We start from the raw sequence: 22072 nt of genomic DNA, 5'->3' as shown, positions 1-22072 counted from the left end.
ATAAAAAAACTGCTATGGTTGACTTCTGCAGCTCTTCTTGTCAGAGCATTTTGGAGAGTCTTAGGACACCCTGATGTGTTCTGATTTTAGAGAGCTTTTCAGTGACTTGCCCAAGGTCAGAACAAAAGCTACTAAAATAGGGAGCTGATGTATTTCAGTACAGCTTGCCTTGTTCAACTAAGAGAGAGTACAGACTAAAACCTGGCCAAAGATTTTAAACCCCACTGGTAATTCCGATACTGACGTTCCCCAAGTAAACTGCAGGCAGGGAAGGTATTCAATAGTACCTAATTCTTGGAGTGCTTCTAAACAGATCTCAGAGTACTTTAACAGGTGGCCAAGCTGTCCCCAGTTTTACAGATGGGGAAAATGAGATGCAGGGAGGGGCAGTGGCTTATCGCTGGAAAAACCAAGAAAGGAATCTGCACCTGTAGTTGAGCACCCTGTGTGCTAGGACAAATTACTGTCTTCCTGACTTCCACTCTCTAGCTCCTAACGGTTAGATCACATTGCTGCACATGCAGCTTTGAGGAATTCATAGTTTCTTCTTAAAGCAGGCACTGAAACTAATAATGAGGTAGATGGAAAAAAAAATCCAGTTATATTGGCAGTGTGGAAATGTACTTTACAGTGCTCCTCTTATTTTAAAAGAAATTCCATTGAAATGAGTAACTTTCTTGAATCAAAAGCTGTATGTCGGATTATAAATAGGGCTGTTGCCCTCATCTTCCTCTGAAGAATAACGTCTTATGGCAAACGGTGTATTCTTTTATAGTGCTGTCATTGAGCATACCAACAGAGTGATTTTCCTTGAAGATGATGATGTAGCAGCTGTGGTTGATGGCCGTCTTTCCATCCACCGGATTAAACGCACAGCAGGCGATCACCCCGGACGTGCTGTCCAAACTCTGCAGATGGAGCTTCAGCAAATTATGAAGGGTAAAATCTTCTGAATGTCACCTGTGTAGATGCACGGGTCCTCCCTGGACTCACAGAATAAGTCAGGTTGAAAAAGACCTCTGGAGATCATCTAGTCCAATCCCCATGTTAAGAGCAGGGCCGAGTAGATCAGAGTGTTAACGGGCCTTGTTTAGTTGAGTTTGGAGTATCTCCAAGGCCAGAAATCCCACAGCCTGTCTGAGCACCTGTTTCAGTGCTTTACTACCCTCATGGTGAAAAAAGTCCTTACATCTATCTAATGGGACTTTCCCTCTAGCTGCTAACACCATAATGAGGAGAACTGTGGGGCTGAGGATTTTGCTTCCTGCTTGGGGGCATCTGTTTTGCCCAAGATTGATCCCTAGCAGGCTTGCCATTCCAGATCTGACCCTTCCTTGACATGTTCTAGTAACTTGAATCGAGCTCTCATGATGAGCTGATGCTTTGGCAGAAAAAGAATAATTTCTGACTGGTAACTGGCCTGTTAGTGACTCTGGTCCAAGCTTTTCCCTATATACATAGGAAAAATGTAAATTACCAGGAGGTAATGTAAAGTGTTCTCATTTTTTTTTGTTTCTTCCTTTCTTTTGTAGGTAACTTCAGCTCATTTATGCAGAAGGAAATTTTTGAGCAGCCAGAATCTGTCGTTAATACGATGAGAGGAAGGGTCAACTTTGATGACTACACTGGTAATTGAGATTAAGCCTCCTTTATTTTTGACAGCTCAGTAGTAGTTATTCACAGTAGTTATAGAGGAGGAAGTAGGTGATGACATGGGAGACTAAAACATGCTGGTGTAAGACGATGTGTGTGTCTCACAGGGAGTGCTTCCAGAATTACATGCGCTGGTGGCAAGATTACTTTTTGTGATTTTTTTTTTTTTTTTTTTTTTTTTTTTTGCAAAGTGGTTGATGGAGACTGTAACACGATGTGTGCTAGCACCAGTAGTCTTGAGAATTTCTGCTACCTGGCCAGCCTAATTTTTTTCTCTGAATCTTGCTTACAGTAAATCTTGGTGGGTTGAAGGATCACATTAAGGAGATTCAGAGGTGTCGTCGTTTAATCCTTATTGCTTGTGGGACAAGTTACCATGCTGGAGTTGCGGTAAGTGGTCAGTCGTGGTCCGTTTGCGAACTGTAGCTTGAACTGAACAGTGGGCACAGTACTGCGTGTGTCAAGCAGGTTAAGGATTGATTTAAGGTTAAGATTGAGCAAGTGCACACTGATGAATGAAGACCCTTCTGACAGCTGCGTACACCAGACTTTCAATTCACCAGCAACAGCAGTAGGAAATAAAAGCTGAAGAACTTGAATACTTAGGAAAATGTTGCCTGTGACTGTCATTGCTACGGAAGGCTTTAAAAAACAAAACCTGCTCTGTCATAAAGGACAGTTGGCAGGGGAAGAGACAACGCAAGAGCAGAATGCAAATGCTGCAGCAAGGTAGGGACTGCTGTGAGCCAGACAGGATTTCCTCCTTTGCTATGTACGCAGACAGCGATGGCACCTGCTTAGAGACATCTCTGTGCTTGCCCAGTACAGTGAAGAGGTTTCGCTTTGTTCGTTACGGAAGTACCGGCTCTGCGTACAGCCAGCATGTGATTTTGTTTCGTCAAGGCCTGACATAATCGTCGGTTAAAACGCGATGGCCGTAGATGAAGCCTTTCTAGATTGTAGCTTGGCAGCCCATAATGTTGCAATTAAAAGTCCTCCCCAACTTCGCAGAGGAATCCTTTAGCTTCTCTCAGAAATGCTGCAAAACACAGCTATGTTCACTGATTTACAAGGACCAGAAAAGAAAATTTTTGTTCATCTTGGCCAGCTCTGTAAGATAATGTTAACAGTAATCCATCGACTAGCCAAAACAAGTTTCTGGCTTGGCCTGGATACAGGTGGTGTTTTCTGAGTTCTTCAGTAATACAAGTTACGGTATGATAGGAGGACACCCTGTATTATATAATATCTATGTAGTGTTATGTAATAAGTGAGACTTATTTAAGAACAATCTGTGTGTGAGGGAGGACTTGGCCTCAGGCTTTTTGTGGTGCCAAAAGCAGGGTCACTTTTCACAGGGGTAGTTGTGTGACTTGAGAGTGGGTATACTGAGTAATTAAAATATAATCCAGCAGTAATTTTCAAATGGTATTTTGATAGTAATATTTTCCAGTGTATGGCAATTGGAAGGGTTTTTTTGTACTCCAAACACTGGGATTTTTAAACACGATGTAACATGTTAACTTTCTGACATCTCCTGTTACCAGACCCGACAGGTTCTGGAAGAACTGACTGAATTACCAGTTATGGTTGAACTAGCCAGTGACTTCTTGGACAGAAACACCCCTGTCTTCAGAGATGATGTTTGCTTTTTCCTCAGCCAGTCAGGTATGGTCTCGCTTTACCACCCACTCACTCCCTTCTTTCCTGTAAATGTTAGCTTGGGAGGGAAAAGGCAGCAGGGCCAAATTCTTGTGCCTGCCTGTAGGATTGCATGTGGTACGCGTGAGAGAAGAAATTGGCATACACATACTAGAAATGGGGAAAAAATAGAGTGGCTCTCCTCCTGTCCATCTGCGTGCTGGGGCAGGATTTTGTTCAGCTGAGTCTTACATATGGTAACAGTAGTTTTGTTTCCTTTCTCTGTGAGGAAATATTCCATCAATCAACAGACTAAAAAAACGCTACTGAGCTCTGGGTAAAGGCAACTCGGTAGTTTCTTTTGAATAGTTTTAGGTCCCTAGTTAAAGCAGTACCAAATACTGAGCTCTACAGGAGATTGGATCTATAAAAGAATTGAAACTATTACACACAAGTATCAAAAAATATAACAACCTGGGAATGGAATACCAGATAAAAGACACACTTAAGCATAAAAAAAAAAAAAGCAGTGATGTATATCGCATTCAAAATATTTGCAAGGACAACTGCAGTGCGAAACTACAGTATCTTTTTTCCTCTTAGTTGCATTTACCACTGTAGGTTTTTGTAACTTATCTTCAGCTTTGATACCAAAACTACTCATTACTTTTTCTCCATAGGTTAAAATACTCTTTTGGTAGCAATTTTTCTTTCTCAGTATCAAGTAATTCAGAATTCTTTGTAGGGGGCTCATGTTCAAGTTTTCCCTGGGTTTTCCGAATACACGTGCAGATGCTGCTTCTTCCCCTTAGAAACTTTCCTGCCCCAATCTAACAGGGAACATGACTGAGGACACACTAGGGGATGCATCTTTCCCCTGAAGTGTTGGATGTGGCAAGCTAACAAAGATTTCCCTGGAACCTGAGCTTGGTTATCAGGCAATACAAAACCAAAGTAAATACTGAGCTCAAATAACCCCAATTCCCCCCACCCATAAATCTGTTTTTCCAGCCTTAGATTCCCACCCTACACAACTTGCCTTAAGCAGTGCAGTATGCAGAGCAGTTTTTATGCATTGGTGTACTGAAGGAGAGGTGTACCGAACTAACCTTGGGAGTTTTTGTTCTCTCTTGTCACCTTACAGGTGCAGGAGTACTCAAAAGAGGTGTGTCCTTTTAGGACAAAAGCAAACTGGTAACACTAGATGGAATACATAGTAGCTTCTATTTCTAGTCCCATCTCTGCAGCTCAGCTGGCAAGCAGCACTGCTGGGATCCTCAGTGCAAGGTTTTCTCCCTGCCCCCCGCCACCATATTCATTTAAACCAACTTTTTCTGCTTCCTTTGTATCTAGTGTTTTTTAACATTAAGCGAAGTCTGATCTAAGCAAGCTTGTGTTTGCATAGAACAAACAACTTTGAACAGGGATAATTAGTTTTAGACATAACCTCTTTGATAACAGATTTTGCAAGCTTTCGTGTTGTTGGTAAGCCCCATCAGCCAAACAATTCCATGAGTTTCAGTGGCAGTAAGGTGGTGGGAGGACTCCAAAGGCTAGCTGTAACTTAATGCCATTGCATCCACTGTATGTTTCAGCTGGGTTATGTCCAGATATCCCCAATACATGTTTTGCCCCCACCCTGCTCTGCCCCAGGTGAATTTTTATTAACCGGGAGAAGAAAGAAAGTTGTGTTAAAGACGACACACTTGAACTGCCTTTTTTTAAACCTTAGCAGAATACTGACTTTGCCTCACACCAAATACTGTTGTTAGGTTTTGTGTTTTCTGGATTTCACAGTCTTCGTTCTAGGGTTAAACCACATTGTGCCGGGGATGGAATAACTACTAACTCCTTTGACTTGCAGGCAAATACAAACCTCTTGAGATTCTATTTGGGAAATCGCTGCAATTCTACATCTGCAGTGACAGCAGTAACCGATACTGAACTGCAGCATTGTCAATACCTGTTTTTTCAGGTGAGACAGCAGATACTTTGATGGGTCTTCGGTACTGCAAAGAGAGAGGAGCCTTAACGGTAGGAATAACTAACACAGTTGGCAGCTCTATATCACGAGAGACAGATTGTGGAGTCCATATCAATGCAGGACCAGAGATTGGGGTTGCCAGTACCAAGGTAAGTCATAAATTTATAGACCTCACTGATGATGATGATTATTGTTACTGAAATTCCTCCTGAAGGTGTTGGCTATATCATGGGTCCTCTGTTAAATGCTTTCTGTTCCCTTTTTACCAGTTGCTATTGACAATTGTGTAGTTAATGACCATGTGCCCAGCAACACTCTTCATTTTCTTTTTCTTGTGTTGTGCAAAGGGCTTTTTTTTTTCTTTTTTTTTGGTAAACAAAATATTATTAAGGAAGCAATATTAAACATTGAAAGCAAAGGGGTCTCAGAGGAGAGAACTCCCCAAGAGACAAGAATTCTCTCCTCTTTGCCATCATTTGTCTTGAGGGGCAGACTCAGCTGAAACTAAGGTCTAAAGATAAAAAAGGAAATTAAAAGACAAGATTGTAGAAACTTTGACCACATGTAACTGCCCTTAATGGCACTGCTTTACTAAAGAAAGTGTGATATTAAAACTATACTTTCAGCAAGTGGGGGAATGGTCTTTTACAGAAAACCAGTATTTATGCCCACCTAACAGAATTATTCTGTGGCTGATGCATCTGGATACATGTGATACAGTATAAAATGACTTGCTTTGCTGCATTTCATTTTGATGAAGTGCTTCTGCATGGTGAAATCTGCTTTGATTTAGTTATATTTAGAGGCGAGATGATGTCAATCTGTTACATAAATTCAGCCAAAAACCACATTTGAGTTTAATAGTTCACTGGGGAATTTGATCATGGAAAATTCATGAGTCTCTTACAAGAAACTCTTGAACGAGTTGTTTGTCCCTGGGTTGTTTTCACATAGCCAACATTACAGTTTGGAGATAACTGAAAATGGCATTTTCTCTCTGGTGATGTGGGGAGTTACCAAAGTTGTGCGTATATGAAATACAAACTTGAAAAGATTCTGCCCTAAGGTTGCCCAGAACTTCATTTTGAGAACATAATATAAACAACCCAAGCATTGTTAGCACAACTGCTTAGTGCTCTTTACTTCCATAACCGTCAACTGCACCAAAACAAAGTAGATCACATTCCATATCAAACTCTGCTAGCCAGCATAACTGAAGCTTTTCTAGATTCCTTCAGAGCTATATAAATCTCCTCCAATAGGACAACGTGAAAGTTTGTTTGATTGTTGTTTAGGGAGGGACAGAAATACTATGAACCTTAATCTTATTTCTAAGCAACTTCAGTCCCAGGCTGGCACCACAGACCATTTCATAACGTTTGTCTTATAAGGACTTCAGAGGCTAGACTTTGCAATAGCTGCTTGATACTGTGCCTCAGATGTTTTTGTGAATAGAATTGCCCTGACTTGAGCACTAATTTCACTTGCCTGTGCAGTTGTTCTTCTGCAAAGTCAGTGATAGCAGTCACTATGGTCTTTTAGACAATATGGAACCTTACCAAGGTGAAGAGTTCAGACTCTGTTCTTAAAGAAGGGGAGTGGGAAATCACTTACCTTTTCAGCTGCCTTTGTGTTCCTTGAATGTGGTCCAGAAAAATTTCAGCTAGCTGACCTGTTGTGATGGCCAGATGTTAGTGGTGGGCTTCCACTGTACAGCTCCAGTTAACAGGTCTGCATGTCTTCAGTGTTTTCAGCATTTACTTGCACTAAAGAAGGACACAGGTGTGGTCACAAAACAGGATTTAATAGTCACCATGGAATCTTAGAAATATTCCATTTTGCTTGTTGTATCTTAATCTCTTGGAGTATAAGGAGATCGTGCCATTGTATGCCTCCATTTGAGATTTGCTCAAATGAGATTTGCCCTGTGAATTTCATGTTCATCTTTGCTACTTAATTGGAATGAAAGCTGCCATTCAGTATCATGTTAAGAATAAAGTCAACAACTAGTCTAAGGATTTTATGTAGTAGGTGACAACCGTTTGGTTACTGTTGTAATGATGTGGGGTTTTCTTTCTCTCTCTCTCTCCCCCCCCTTATTAGGCCTATACGAGCCAGTTTGTCTCTCTGGTGATGTTTGCTCTGATGATGTGTGACGACAGAATTTCTATGCAGGAAAGGCGCAAGGAAATCATGCGTGGTCTAAAGGGACTGCCAGGTAGGAAACTGCTGCATTTATTGCATCTCGCCAAGCGAAACTCAATAGCACAGATGAACTTGGCTTTGAAAGACCGAGGGGATCAGATACGCGCAACGTGGCTATTAGCAATAACTTTTGCAACCATGTTCTCTCTAATGTCTTCAGACCACTAAATTGGACTATTAAAACATTGAGTCCAATTTTTATGCAAGTTACTGCTATCTGTGTATATGAAGTATAAACAGTATGTATAGCTTGAGAGGCACAAGCATATAAGCACACACAACTTGAATTCTTCTCTTTCCTTCTAGACTTAATTAAAGAAGTGCTGAGTATGGATGATGAGATCCAGAAGTTAGCCACAGAGCTATACCATCAGAAGTCTGTTCTCATCATGGGACGTGGCTACCATTACGCTACATGTCTTGAGGGAGCTTTGGTAAGAGATTTCTTTATTTAAAGCTGGTTCAAACACACTTAGCTATGGACTTCAGATTTCTGCACAGGAAACGACGCATGGCTACAAGTTGTTTTAAAAGCAGCTAACAGCTATGGTGTGTTGGCTGACGTAGTGGCTCAGATAGCTAAAACTCACCCTAACACTGCTGAGACTGCCACTTAAAGATACCCAAGTCACAGGTTATAGTGGGTTGAAAGGGTGTATTTTCCACATTCACACTGGGAATGCTTTACTGTGACAGACTAGGCACCCTAATAAAATCAGTTCTTTGAACTGTTGGTGTGGCATTTCCATGAATGCTCAGCATCCAAAAGCGAGCATGTACTTTCTAGAACCATATATTGCAGTTTTTACGTTTGAGGAGATTCCTGTTGTTGTAAGTGCTGTCACCCACTGACATACAAACACATCCTCTTTGCGTTTGGCTGCCCAGTTCAAGACTGTGATGATAGATATGTTGGCTGATGGTAAATCATAAGGCCTGTGGTAGGTTTGGTGTTAGAACTGTAAGTGTTGATGGCCTGCAAGCAGTTCAGCCCAGATGCACTACTTTGATCTAGGTTTTCAGGCTGGCTTGTCAACGTATTGGATCTGAGGAGAGCCAGAACGTGTTTTTACAAAGTTACAAATAAAGTGGAGGTGGTTAAGAAAAATTACAAGTTTGCCCAAAGCTCTACGCATGATTTTTTTCCTCATCTAGAAAATCAAAGAAATTACCTACATGCACTCTGAAGGGATATTGGCAGGTGAGCTGAAGCACGGCCCTCTCGCACTGGTGGACAAACTCATGCCTGTCATCATGATCATCATGAGAGACCATACATATGCCAAGTGCCAGAACGCTCTCCAGCAGGTCATTGCACGGCAGGTAAGTACCTGCAAAAGTTCACAGTGCATCAGAAATGTTTGGGTTTAATATAAAAGCAGTTTACAGGGCGCGCAAACTATTTGCTTTAGTGTTACTGCCTAAAACGTGAATTCAGTAGATATTCTGGGCATCTCAAGAGCAGTTTTGCAGAAGCCAAGTGTGGTTTGTCTACCCCTTAAAATATGCTACAGGGATGCCCATGGGGTGTTAAGCTGTTTTGTTCTAAATTAAGTAAAAAGTTCTTGCCACTGGTGCTCTGAACAGAAGTGAGAAAAGAACCTTCCAGACCTGTTTTTCTTCAACATTTCCCTTTGTTGCAGGGGCGACCTGTTGTGATTTGTGATAAGGAAGACATCGAGACAATTAAGAACAATAAGAGAACAATCAAAGTTCCCCATTCGGTGGACTGTCTGCAGGGGATCCTGAGCGTTATCCCCCTTCAGCTTCTGGCTTTCCATCTTGCAGTTCTCAGAGGATACGATGTAAGTACAGTACTCCTTCCCTTCTGCACTCGTGTTTGCTATCTGCAGATCTGGAAAAGATGCTTTGGGGGATGTCGGAAGCTTGCGGGGGTTGTCTGTATAATTGCTTGAGCAACTGGAATGACCAGGTTAAATGGTAAACCTGGCAATTACAGAAGCTTGTCGTGAACAAAACCTGAAGGCAGTCTAGTACACTTGGCTGAGTCTTGTGCAGTTTGAGTTTGGACATGGGTCTGTTTTCCGGTATGAGCGTACAGTTTCCGGAGGGCTGGTAGGAAGATAAAAGGAAGATAACAATCCACAGAAGGATATGTGACAAATGGAGTCTGTTTGTGTTAGGTATTTGGTCTTAATACAGACACTGGCCTCTACCTTTTATCACAGTGACCTTTTATCATTTGAGCACTGTAACAACATAGACTAAAGGGACTAACTCCTTAGTTCCTGACAGTGGAGTTGTAACAATTGAGGTTTATGGACTTTTTTTGCACAGATAGTCCTAAATTAACAAGAAAATATGTTCAATCATTTTCAATTTTAAACGCAGAACAAACGTTCCACACGTGACAAAGTTATACACAAACAAAGAAAGTGTGTAAATACTCACAAGCATGTTCTTTCTCCTCCCTCTCTGCAGGTTGATTTTCCAAGAAATCTGGCCAAGTCCGTAACTGTAGAGTGAAAGATCATCTGAATCATAGGGGCAAAGGGGAATTAAATGAAAGACTTTTTTTGGTACCAAAATAACTTGATTTTAAAGTCCCCTAGGTAAATCTTATTTTGGTAAATCACTGTTTGTGTATAAGATCACCGTAATTCCATTACATTAGTGATTGTCAAATTGATTCTACATGCTATGTCAATAGCTTTGGGTTTTTTTGAACAATAGACTTCCATGAAAGATGTTTAAATGGTTTTCTTTAAAGATTACTGAGTCTTCTAGGTAAGGGGCCCTCCACTTTACTTTAAGATAATGTCATTGTTTCTTATCCAGTGTGGCTCATTCCAATTGTTGATGAGAAACCATTGAATGAATTACCTGTCATGCTCTGAGGCAGCGAAGCAGGATACCAGAATATACAACTGGAACAAGAGCTGTTACTGGTCATGCTTGTGCAGATATTTTAACAGTGAACAAAACTGTAAACAAGCATCTGGGGTCAATTTCTGCCTCATGTACAAAAGGGAACTCAACTGACCTGTCACAACCTCCTAAATTTTAGGCACCTGGTAAATGTTCTAAGAAAATAACGTTGCTTCAGAAGGATTTTATCTATGCCAAATACCTAGCAAGTGACAATCTCGTAGACTCGGTGGGCCACAACGCACTGTGTAACACTAGCATATACCTGTAGTTGTGCCCATGAAGACAGTGGAACTCACGCCTTCGAGTGTAAATGGAAGCAGTGGCTGACTCAGTACAGATGCTTACCAAAGTGAGGGAAAAGAGGAATATGAACAGTGCTCAGTTTGTGTTGGTGTTTTGTTGTTGCTGTCGGTTTGGTGTTTTTTAAACAAGTAGAAGTCTTCTGTGTTGAGGATTTTTCCCCTTGAACTGAGCACTGAGGCACTACAAACACATCCTAAGGAACCAGCTTTATGCAGGTCACTTACTAGTCTGACTGTGTAGAAGAATGTTTCTACCTTTTATCTCTCTGGCAGAGATGCCACTAAAGCTCCCTTTCTGAGGCTTACTACGTTAGCCAAAGTCCCTGGTTTATTTAGGAGCAGTTTGTATGTGACTTGTGTCAAACTCAGCTGGTTTAAAATTGGAGGGGATAAAAAAGGCTTAATAGACATGACAAATACATACCTTGGTAACAGTTTTATAACAAGCTTGCAGAGAATCAGAAATTACACAGAAAATATGCCTTCAAGACTTAACACTGACTTCCTCAAAGTCATTAAAGGGCAGTTAGCTATGTATTTCCAAATGCAAAAAGGTGAATTTCCTACCAGCTTGATGGGTTTTGAATTAGCTTTACACACACACCATAAAAAGAAAAACCCGCTACAAGGCGTAAAGCAATGCTTGTCAAGTGCTGGCAAATATTCCAGGTCACTTACTGCCCCCAAAGAATTGCTTTAGCAAATGCAGTGCTTGGGGACTGTCCACTGCCCTTTACAACCTAGTTGTCCTTGCACAGGATGACTATTGCTAAGCAGCAGCAATCCAGGCTGACTCATACAATGGAAGATGACTGCTCAAACCGAGGTGTTTCCAAAAGCTATGTCTGTAGCAATTCTACTTTATATAAAACCGCAGTAACTATTTAACTTCAATTCACTATCAGCTCAAGGCTTAGTTTTATTATGAGAAGGAAATGCTGCCTGCCTGGAAACAGCTTCTCAAAACTGATATATGTACGTTTATTAATACATAGTATTCAGACTATTAATTTAGGAACACATTGTGCTGCCAGTGTCTGTTTAAGAACAAAGTAGTAAATACTGCATTTTATTTATACAGCATTTGCTTATGAGGCACTAACTCGTAACAGTTATGTGCCTCTGCCTAAACATGACCAGTAGACTTCCCTGCTTCATTTGAAGACGATACTTGTCCTTAAGGAAAAAACAACGCATATTCAATGCTAACAATTTGAAGACAGTTTCTTTTCCTCTTCCTCCCACTCAGCTTGCTTAAGAGAAGAGAAACTGGGCAAACCTTTCACATGGAGGGCTTGAACCAAGGCAGGGTTCCCCCCCGTGTGTGTCCCCCCCCCCAGCACAACGACATAAGGACTTGCAGTATCACATCCTGTGTTCTCCTTAGCATGGGATCTCATGTGAAAGAACCCTGCCAGAGAATTATTTTAAGATCTTTTTCTCCTATTCTGCTCAGAAGCAGCACGCATTGCTTTTATCTAGCCTTGTACAGATGGTTGTCCGCTAGCTTACCAAGTCTCCTAGCAAACAGGATGGTAGACATCCTTCTTAAAATACAAGTTGCTATTCAGTAAAAGTTCAATAATGCAGGCTGTTAAATATTTATGAAAGTAAGTTTGTATACAAAGAGGACCAAAGAACAGGAGTCTAAGTTAGAAATGTAAGTCTGACACTCTCATGTTGGGTGTAACTGTACAGATATTGCTGAGCTATTTGGTTTTATGCTGTGATAGACAAATACGTGTTCTTTGTGATTTAAGGCATTAAAACTCATGACAGATTCTTCATTGTCAGAAGTAAAGGTAGTATTCACCCCCTGCATTCTGCAAGTTGCCGGCAAACTGCCTGAAGTGTACAAAACTCTGCCTGCCAAAACAGAGGTTTAGTCGCTACTTGCAACTAGGCTGTTGGATGTTGTAATGCTTAATATCAAAGAATGCTGTGGAGCACACTTGCTATGAAGAATTTCTCTGATGAGCATGGTAGGGAATCCGTTAAGCATCTCATTGTTGTTAATTGCCATGCCTGTGTGAAGTGAGAATGTATAAAGGACTCTTCTTAGCTTTCCTTACCTCATTTTGTCTAGATGTGTTGCATTTTGATGAACAGATGATGTTTCTCTTTTCCTTAGAAAACTTTTAGAATGTCTTGTGATATTTATTAACAGCGAGTCAGTCTTCTGCTCTCCAAAATGAATGTTTTGCTTACTGAGCCAGTAAAATTCCCTCCTTCCTAATTGAGGTGTTTAAAAATTCAGTAGCCCTGTCACTAAAATTGAGCCACAGGTAAATGCAGATAAAGGCCTTTGCCATTTGGAATAGCAGCTTCCTATTACTGTGTACTTTTGTCAGAATTTATTTTGGTTTCAGTAATGTTTTCCTCTTCTGTGTCTACAGAGGCTTAAAGGGAAGCACACACCCATAGGTCTTAGGGTTTTTTAATGACCAAAGACCGGAGAACTTCAGGCTCAGCACATGTTTCTGCCCAACAGAACTCAGACAAATTCCACACTGCTAGTAAGGTTATTCCACACACAATAGGAAATCAAGTTGTACTTGGAATATACATCTGTCAGAAAGGTTTTCCCTCCTAGCTCTACTGAAGAAAGGCTATAGACAGTTCATTCCCGAATTTGTCAGATGAGTAAGTACTGTCTGCATGCATATTCTTATGAAGAGCCCAAACCAGTATTTGGGTAGCCGTGTCCGTGCGTAAGGTGCAACAATGACACGGCAGATGCCATCTCCTTTTTAGCTGGAAGGTAATTGCATTGATGCGGGGACGCCCTTTGAGCCAGAAAGCTACCTTGACACCTGTATTTGTGAAGTCTCAACCTCTCTGTACTGAAAGAGCTGAAGGCTTCACACAGACCATTTCCAAGTCAAGTGGGAGAGAGCTCATAGACACGACAGGACAGGTAATCATGCTCAGTTAGGAGCCTTAAGACTAGCCTAGACACGCTAGGTTTGGTTAAGCTGCAGATTGAAACATGTAAAGGCATAAAGAAGACCAACGCATTAGTGCAAAATTAGGCTTTTCTCCTCTCTAGCCATCACTAGTAGTCCTTGACGCCACAAGTAGGTGCCTGGCAGCAGCTTGTCGGATGGAGGGAGGGACTGAAGTTCAGCACTTGAAGTAGCATGTCAGTGTTTAGCTGTGGCTAATTTTAGATCCTACCTGAATGTACCAAACTTGCCTCAAAGCATGGAGTCCCTCCTCTACATCAGAAACAGGAAGAAGAAGAAACAAAGAAGTATTTGGTTTGAATAAAAGGAAAGAAAACTATTTTATTTGCCTTCAGTTTATGTAAATAGACATTTGAAGTGGCAAATACCACCATTTTTTCCCTTCTAGATCTATTTGCCTCTGCTTGTACATATCCAGCTGGCTTGGTTTGTGGGGACCAGTCTGTATCTTGTTTCCTGTTGTGTGCTGTACGCAGAAGATGTCTTACTTCTGTCTGTAGTGTTTTATAATTTGGGTTTTGTCTTTTTGCTTATTTTTTTTGTATCTCACCCTTTGAATAAAATCAAGTGCCCTACATTAAACAAACGGAATTACTGGTCTTCAGTTAAATCCATTTAAGAATAGGTAACCCCTACGAAAGTTAAGGGCAATATGTACAAAGCAGAAAAACACAGGGCTTAACTCGCCTCTCTCTCAACCGGCCAGGCTTTTTTTCATGTCTGAGATAGGAAAGGGCAGTTAGAATATATTCTAACCATGATCTTGCCATGAAGAAAGCCCATAAAATACCCCTAAGGCAGAACAGTCGGTATTACCTTCTGTACCTTAATTCTCATTTAACTACTCTTCTGTCACAGTCAGCATCGCCCATACACAACCCATGCTTAGTGAATATTAGTTACACTTTCTTTTTTAAGGAACCTGTTTGGGTAACATACAGACAGGCTGCTTTGCAAAGCCAGCAGTGGAGGACTACGACACAGATGCTGAGATACTACAGTTAAGTGCACATTCTTGTCAGACAACAGCTGGGGGCTTAAGAGATTGTTGTTCATGTCTAAAAAATGCCTGGATAACTCTAGAGACAAAAGACTGCCTGAAATTCCACCCCTCCTCCAGTCAGAGCTGTTCATGGATTAATTTCCTCAGGGACCTTCACCTCTCCAGGGGAAGCACATCAAACACGATCATTTATTTTCCTAGATAATGTGAGCAGCTTGGAGCTGCTGTTCTCACAGATACCTCTCCTATACAAGTACCACTATAAAAAGGGCACAAGGCTATTTTTAAGGCTTATTGCCTTGAAACAATGCACATATGTCCTTAGTATCACAATAAAAGTCAGTGCCTATGCAGATGTTGGGAGCAAGACTGCCCACTTTTGCTTGCTCTGATCTGCAAAAATAAACAGCAGATTTAGCTTGTATTACAGTGATAAACAAAAACAGGTCAAACAGCTCAAAGCTTTAGGCTTTCATTGTCATAGCTGTAGGTCACATCTGCTCAGGACACTAAAGGAGCAGGGAATATTGCATGGAAAGTTGGCTGTGGGCAGAATCTTCCCAAAGTGACTCCAGGGCTGCTGCACCACCCTCGGTCCCTCATTTAGCACAAGGCACTCGTTCTCAGGCTATGCACCGCAAAGCAGAGAGTTGAGATTCTCATCAGCTGCTGTCCGGGGCCGGCTGCATTTCCAGTCACACTGGGGAGGGGACAGGGCACCCCCATTTCTTTAATACATTCCAAGTACTATACTCTGAAGAGCAAGGGAGCTGTATCCTTAACAGGTAACTACAAGACAGGGTTCTCATTTGCTCATTTCTCCATCCGGGCCATCTAAGCACACACATTATACAGCGCATTTAATTGAAGCTAATAAAAATGGCAGTGAGAAGACATGCAAAGGGACACATCCAGTGTCCTTAGCAAGTCGGTCCTGAGCTCTGGTTGCAAGAAAGCCATTTCCTTAAATCCTGATGTAGCTGAAAGCAGTAAGACAATGGGCAAAGGACCTTCAGGCCCTTTGCACAGAAACTCTTCAATAACCACATAGAGTTCATTTCATACAATATGGTATTTGAAGATAAATAAGCTCCCAGAAGCTAAGTGAGATTTACAGAAGGGCATAAGCATTTGGTTTGAATAAATTATAATAGATTGCCTGCTCCAAAGCGCTCCTAGGCCCCTCTAGGGCAACCTGCTTCTTGACATTTACCCTTCACACGCTCCCACAGCATGTTGGCCTTCAGCACAGCTTCAGTGCTGAGCCTCAAGCTGGTGACTATATGCATTCATGCAAATTTCTTTAATTTACCTATATTTACCTATTCTGCTCTAAAACAGTGCTCACTCTTGCTTGCAGTAGTACTGTGTGTAGCCAAGACCCTGGGAACAGTGTTTATTCAACACCTTATTCCTCGCTTGCTCTCTGTTAAACTGTTTTTCACCACTGCAGAGCACACCTGTAGACCTGTATAATAACTGCTTGCACAGAAAACACCCGTGTGGCACCTGGGATCAGAGAAATGCCACCTGCCCCCACAAAAAAAGCCAGTTCTCAGGTCACTGTAAGATGCTCAATAGGGAAGCAGCAGTCCATAGGTATGCTATGAGGAATTCCTGCCCCAGACCCCCTTTAGACACTTAACAAGTTTGGAAAGAAAACGGTACACAGCAACATTTTTGCTGGATGTAGGCAGATCGAGGAGGGGGTGTTTTGCCTGTAAAATTGACTCCCAGTTACCAGGGTGCTATTTCACAGAAACACTGACTAGCAGCGGAGCCATTCTTACGCATTAGCCTGATCCGCTGCCCAGGGCAGGCTGGTGTTCACAGACTGCACTTCTTAGTTTGAGAAAAGCGACCATTCCTTACACCAGCTCAGAAAGAAGTAAAAGCTATTTGCTTTCTTAGGGGGAAAAAATTAGAAAACAGCCACACTCATCACAATGGCATGAAGATAGAGTGAATGAACTACCCCTGCTTTGTACACAGACCAGCAGCAGAGAGCACAAAGCATTCAGGGCAGCACACTGTTACCAAGTGGACAGCCCGAACTGTTGAGCTTGTGGGTCCCGAGCTCCTGGTGGTTTTGCCAGCCCCACAGCATCACCCTGCAGTGCCATAGCAGCACTCCTTGGCATTCAGAGCACTAATGAGGAGGATTTAAGGGCCTTAGCTTTAGTCACAGCTGACAGGACTTCCTGGGAAACACTAAAAAACTCTGTATGGGGATGGAACTTCATCTCAGGGGAGCATCCTGGCCAGTTCCACTGTTGAGTAGCTGCCTTCCCCATTGCTCACACACCCTCTTTGCTGGGCTGCTCTTCCAGCATCAACTTGCTGCTATTTGTGGCTCGCCACGTTTCCAGCTCCTACAGCTCGGAAGGTCCAACAAGCAACACGCTGCAACAGCTCGGCTTCATCTCCCATCTCTGCTACAGCTCCCTGTGCAGTCTCTGCCCACGCTGCCCCTGAGGCCGCCTGAACCTTCCCATCAGAGGACTAACAGCACCCCAGGAGCACACGCTGCTCTGCGCGGCCTTATGCATTTCATTTATCAGATAGGAGACCATCACTGTCCTTTTCCAAAGCAGCGAGAAAGCAAATCCTTAGGTACTGCTTTAGTGGCACAGCCAAACGCATAGAGAGAGAGACTGCAGAAGGCCGAGATCATTCACTACTATCGGAGGCACAGCCCGTGCTCAGACTTGGACAATCTGGCTTCTTCAGCGCCAGCTCAGGCGTGAAAGCAGTGTTTCTGAACTACTGCAAGCTGACCCAAAAGCTGCCTGTGTGCTTAAAAAGAGGCTATTTCTGGCCTATTTCTATGCATTTATCAGCTGATTGGAATACATTGCAGGCATTTGAAAAAACAAAGGAGAAGAAAAAAAGCAAGCCGACTTGCCAAGATGGTCCATTCAGTGCTGAAGAGGTTACCCAGCCTAAGAGGAAAATCAGACCCACAAATCAGACATGATGGGACTCCTTTCCCCCCTCCTCAGTCTCATTCTTTATTGTTTAGGTCAAATAAAATATGTTCCCATGGTCCTTACAAATTCCTATGGAAACAAGTTTAAACAAACAAGCTGCAAGCCTGTGTCTGGACAGCGAGTAGCAGCATTACTTTAACACAGGATCCTAAAAGCGGCGGTGAGCCCAGACGCACTGGAGACGCTCACAATACCACCACAGCTCAGAGCTAAGAGCCAATTAGGCTCCCAAGGGCTCCTGTGCATCGGGAGATACATTCGGACCACGTGCAGGACAGGCGGCAGCATGGCGGGCCCGGCCAGCTCAGTCTGAGCAGTAGGAGGGCACCCAAAGACCTTATTAAGCAGCAAATTACCCTGCGCAGACAAACCCCGCACCTTGGCTGTACTGAAGTGATGCTTAGCTCCTGCTAAGCAGAACAATCAGCAAACCTGCACGGGCTGCAGGCAAAACCTCCCTGCTCCTCTCATTTCTGTCTCTGCCCAGAATTAATCTGCGCTAGATGAGAGCGCGTGTCCAGGGGCAGGGGATGTGTGGGAACCTCCCGGCCGGCGCAGGCTGGCAGCAGATGTGCCGGCTCTGCCTCGACAGATCTCTGCATCCCCAGCAGAGCAGGGCATGGGACACAAGAGTGCTGCAGAGGATGGCACGCGCCAGCAGCCTCTCCACTTTGGTGGTACCACACGCACCAGTGAGTCATCGCTAGGAAGGAGACACTGCCTCTCCTCCCTTCTGATACCAGTTGCCACTTGAACAAGCCTTCCTCAAGCTCACAAGCAGGTGCCTTCTAGCGCCCAATACTGGGCAAGACACTGCCTGCCTGCACAGGATGACTCACGTCGCATTGGCAAACCCTGAGGATGTGCCTGGAAGTTGGTTTCATAACCAAAACTACCCTTTGGGGCTATCAGCATGTGGCTACTGGCACACCTGCACTGGGAAAACCCAGCTTGAGCTACAAAACATCCTCCCCAGCACCTGCAGCCCCACCACGAGACCAGTGCAAGAGCACTACCAGAACAGATCAAATGGCCCCTGTAGTCACCAGCTGGACCGCTCTGCTGTAAACTGTGGCAGGGACTTACATTCCTTCTTGCATTTTTTGCAGCATCTCCTATCCTCTGGAAGACATGCTTTTCCAAGCCCAGCCAGAACACTGCTGAAAATTAAAATTCTCTTCTAACCAAACAGTCCCAACTAGTCCTCCTTGGGAAAACTCAAGACACACGTGCCCCATGCCAAGACAGGACATTCATATTCAGAGGGCGACCTCCCTGGTAATGTAACATCCAGCCTGTGCCGCCAGCCATTGCCAGTTGGAATTTAGGGGGCATTTCAGAGTTGCACAAAGCTGGGAATTATGCACACAGGAAAAACTCCCACAGAGCCACACCATGAGGAGTCACAGATTTCTGTGACCTGGTGAATGCGTATTACACCCTCGCTGATCCTGTTGCTAAAGGAAAATGGTAGTCCTCATCCCCTTCCTCTCTAGAGGTTGGGCAGGAGCCTACAGAACAGCCACATCACCTCCCTTAGCATAACTGGCAGATGGCCTTCAGGAAGGGCTCATGGCAGGGCTTAAAATGTAGGATGAATTAATTGCCTCGAGGACTGTCCCTGCAGGACCGCATCCAAGTAAGTCAGGGGCCAAGCGGGTCTTGAGGCCGACATGAGCTAACCCAGAAAGGCACCTGCTTGCAAGCAGAGCAGCTGGGATTAGGAAGGAATTTTTGCTGCCGGACACAAGAGTTGGGGTAGGGATCAGCAGGGACTGAAGCCATCTGCCCCTCATCTGCCTCCAGGTGCTGCCAGCCAGGAACAAGGGCTTGTCACAGTCCCAAGCTTCATCCTGGGCTTTGCTAGCCTAGCTGAGAGAGGGCAGGAATGGGTTTAGGGAGTGCCTGCAGGCTGCTCTCACCTTGGCAAAGCCAGAGGACTGTACCCCCTGAAGGGGGAAGGAGGCAGAGGCCTGGGGGCAATCGTCTCTTCTCCCGGCACTGCTGGATCCAGAAAAGGACACCTGTCCTTTCCCCTCCTAATCTAGATTCGAAGGTTGTTGTTCAGTCACTAGATGCCACTTTGTGCAGTGTAAGGTGCCACTGAAAGGAAGGCACGGCTCCTGGTCAGCAGGCGAGACAAAGCAAGAGCTCAAACCTGCTCCTAAATCCATTGCAGCTTAAAACCTGTCACATCTCTCTAAGAAGCATTCTGTATCTCAACACTTTACCCCTCCCATTTGGGTTACCACGTGTCCAAGTGGCATTGTGGCCAATGCCTACATGGAAAAGCAATAAAGCAAGTAATTTATTTGTAGCTGTCTTCAATTTAATGCACCAGCTGGATGCGACCAGCTGGTTTGTAGCAGGCCAGCAGCCAGGGGGGTGTGGATGACTGGAGGTACACTGGTCACAGCTCCGAGAAAAACTGTTCTTGAGTAGATGTGGGTGGTTGCTATTAGCATAGGAAAAAAGAGAGCTGCAGCAAGACGTGGGCTTTAACACTGTGGAAACTTCAGCTAGGAAACACTTTTCTCATCAGTAGGAACAAGCAGGGAAACGTTCAGCTGGGACAAGGGCTCACCAGGCTGGGAATGCTGTATTCTTTGACATTTTCTGCTTGTTTCAGTGACTATGGAAAGCACTATATAAAGTCCTGTTCCAAAGGGAAATATCTGCTATTATTCTATAGCTGGAAAAAATAGAGGAAGAACTACAGCTGCTCCTAAGACCACGTAGCCTGGGTGGATGCTGCTTCCCAGAATGGAAACAGGTAGAAAGGCCCAAAGCGAGGGGTCCAGCGTGACCCACAGGTAGTTTCAAAGCAGCACCCAACCTGGCACAGAGCCTGTAGCTGACAGTGCTAATTACACTGTCGACATCTGCGTTCCCCCAAATGAGTTTGGGAGTTCATGCCCCAGACTCTTGGTCCCTTCAGAGCCACAGCTTTACCAGAGGCGCACTGCAAGGTTGTTTCTCAGAGAAACAGCAGCCAAGACCAGGCCAGTTTCAGTGCTGGACTTGTAGCAAACGACCCCGTTTCCAGCCTGCCCAGCATGTTTCAACAGTAACTGTATCTCAGTGTCCCAAAAATACAATCTCAGATTCACAAACACCTGACTCCCCCCTAGGGCTGCACAGCTATTTGCAAGCTCCCACCATGGTCCCAAAGGTGCAGAGGAGGTAGCACTAGTCTCCGTAGTTGTTAACGGATAGGCAAGAAAAAGCAGCGGAGCTACGCTACATCACATGTCCCTGGAGAGCAAAGATTAACCCCCCCATCATGCCGAGTTTTTCCTGTAGTATCTCAGTTACAGTGAGTAATCCTATTGTCTGGATTGTTATCCTGCACGCACAAAGTCCTCCTTTGTTTAAGCCCAGAATTAACACCGCAGAAAGCAGATACCCTTATCTCCAGGGTTTTTCAAACCCCATGCTACTTTTCCTGTGGTTGACTGGGCTGAGCCACCAGCTGTCCACAGCAGTGCCCCTGTTTCTGGGTGCCAGATCAGCACTCCTTACCACAGCTGGTGTCAAAACACGGCCACACCTCCCTGCTCAAAGGGCTGTTCTTTTTATGGCTGCCTGTCCTTTTTGCAGGTGGACCGCATTGCCTCCTCCAGAGATTGAACGCCATTGCCGCTTCGCCGCTGCGTGAGCAACTCGCCTTCCATGCAGCTGTCCAAGAGCCTCGAGGAGGAGGAGCGAGAGGGGTGAGCTGCCGGCAGCCAAAACAACGTGCCTGGGCTGCCACCTTCTCTGCCCACACCTGAGGGCCCTCCGTGGCAGCAATGAGCATCAGTCAGGTCCCATCTGCTCTGTGCAGCACAGGCTGGCAGCCCCAGATTTGAGTGTTTTGCACTGATTAAGGCACAAAAAAACCCCCTAGATAAGTGACAGACAGTCACAGATTACTTGTTGGTTGCATTTTGCACTGCAGTTCTTGCCTTGTTTTTAGGTTTTAAACAATAAAAGTCTCCAAAGATGTCTTGATTTTTAAAGCAAACGCCAAAATCAGAGTGTTCTGCTTTAGAGATGCCAGTTTGTCTTTTCTTGGATGGTTTCTTCCCTTCTTGGCTTCTGCAGCCCAAGAAACAACACCAAGTTCATGACTCCCCCCTGCTCCCCCTTCTTTCCTTGTTCAGTGACAGTTTTGATGGCTTAAGCCTGCGTTGCTTTGACTTGAATTTCTAGCCTGCATGCTAGCATGGTGACAATGCGTCTTATACAGACAGCACGTGAAGGTTGGACCTTTAGTCCTTGTGATGGTTTTGTCAAGAGCCTGGCTGGACAGTCCTGCACCTCGCTTTGTATGTTTAACCCACCAGTCCCATGCAGATGGGAACAGCTAGCCAAAAAAAACCCTGACCCAAAAACCTGCTGAAATGTCTATGGCAAGCTCCCAGGAGTGGAGAAAAACCATCGTCTTCCATATG

The 22072-nt window shown here is 44.0% G+C and overlaps 1 protein-coding gene across 4 annotated transcripts in view; it reads left to right on the top strand.

The window, feature by feature from the left end:
- The window catches only part of GFPT1 (glutamine--fructose-6-phosphate transaminase 1), a 49365-nt gene extending 27723 nt beyond the window's left edge, over nt 1–21642 (top strand). For 3 of the 4 annotated variants that reach the window (XM_052806438.1, XM_052806437.1, XM_052806440.1), the window contains 10 exons: nt 776–939; nt 1533–1628; nt 1946–2043; nt 3201–3321; nt 5270–5427; nt 7382–7496; nt 7790–7917; nt 8639–8806; nt 9127–9288; nt 9926–10199. In XM_052806438.1, the coding sequence (XP_052662398.1) occupies nt 776–939; nt 1533–1628; nt 1946–2043; nt 3201–3321; nt 5270–5427; nt 7382–7496; nt 7790–7917; nt 8639–8806; nt 9127–9288; nt 9926–9970 (1255 nt within the window). In that variant the 3' untranslated portion in view covers nt 9971–10199. Of the gene's footprint in view, nt 1–775; nt 940–1532; nt 1629–1945; nt 2044–3200; nt 3322–5269; nt 5428–7381; nt 7497–7789; nt 7918–8638; nt 8807–9126; nt 9289–9925; nt 10200–21236 lie in introns of those variants that run through there. The other variant, XM_052806439.1, reaches the window with a different exon arrangement.
- The last annotated feature ends 430 nt before the right edge of the window (nt 21643–22072 follow it).

The sequence above is a fragment of the Harpia harpyja genome, chromosome 13 (assembly GCF_026419915.1).
Source record: "Harpia harpyja isolate bHarHar1 chromosome 13, bHarHar1 primary haplotype, whole genome shotgun sequence".
Classification (NCBI taxonomy): Eukaryota; Metazoa; Chordata; class Aves; order Accipitriformes; family Accipitridae; genus Harpia; species Harpia harpyja.
Note: the sequence above shows the minus strand (reverse complement) of the source record. Positions and strands in the feature narration are given on the sequence as shown.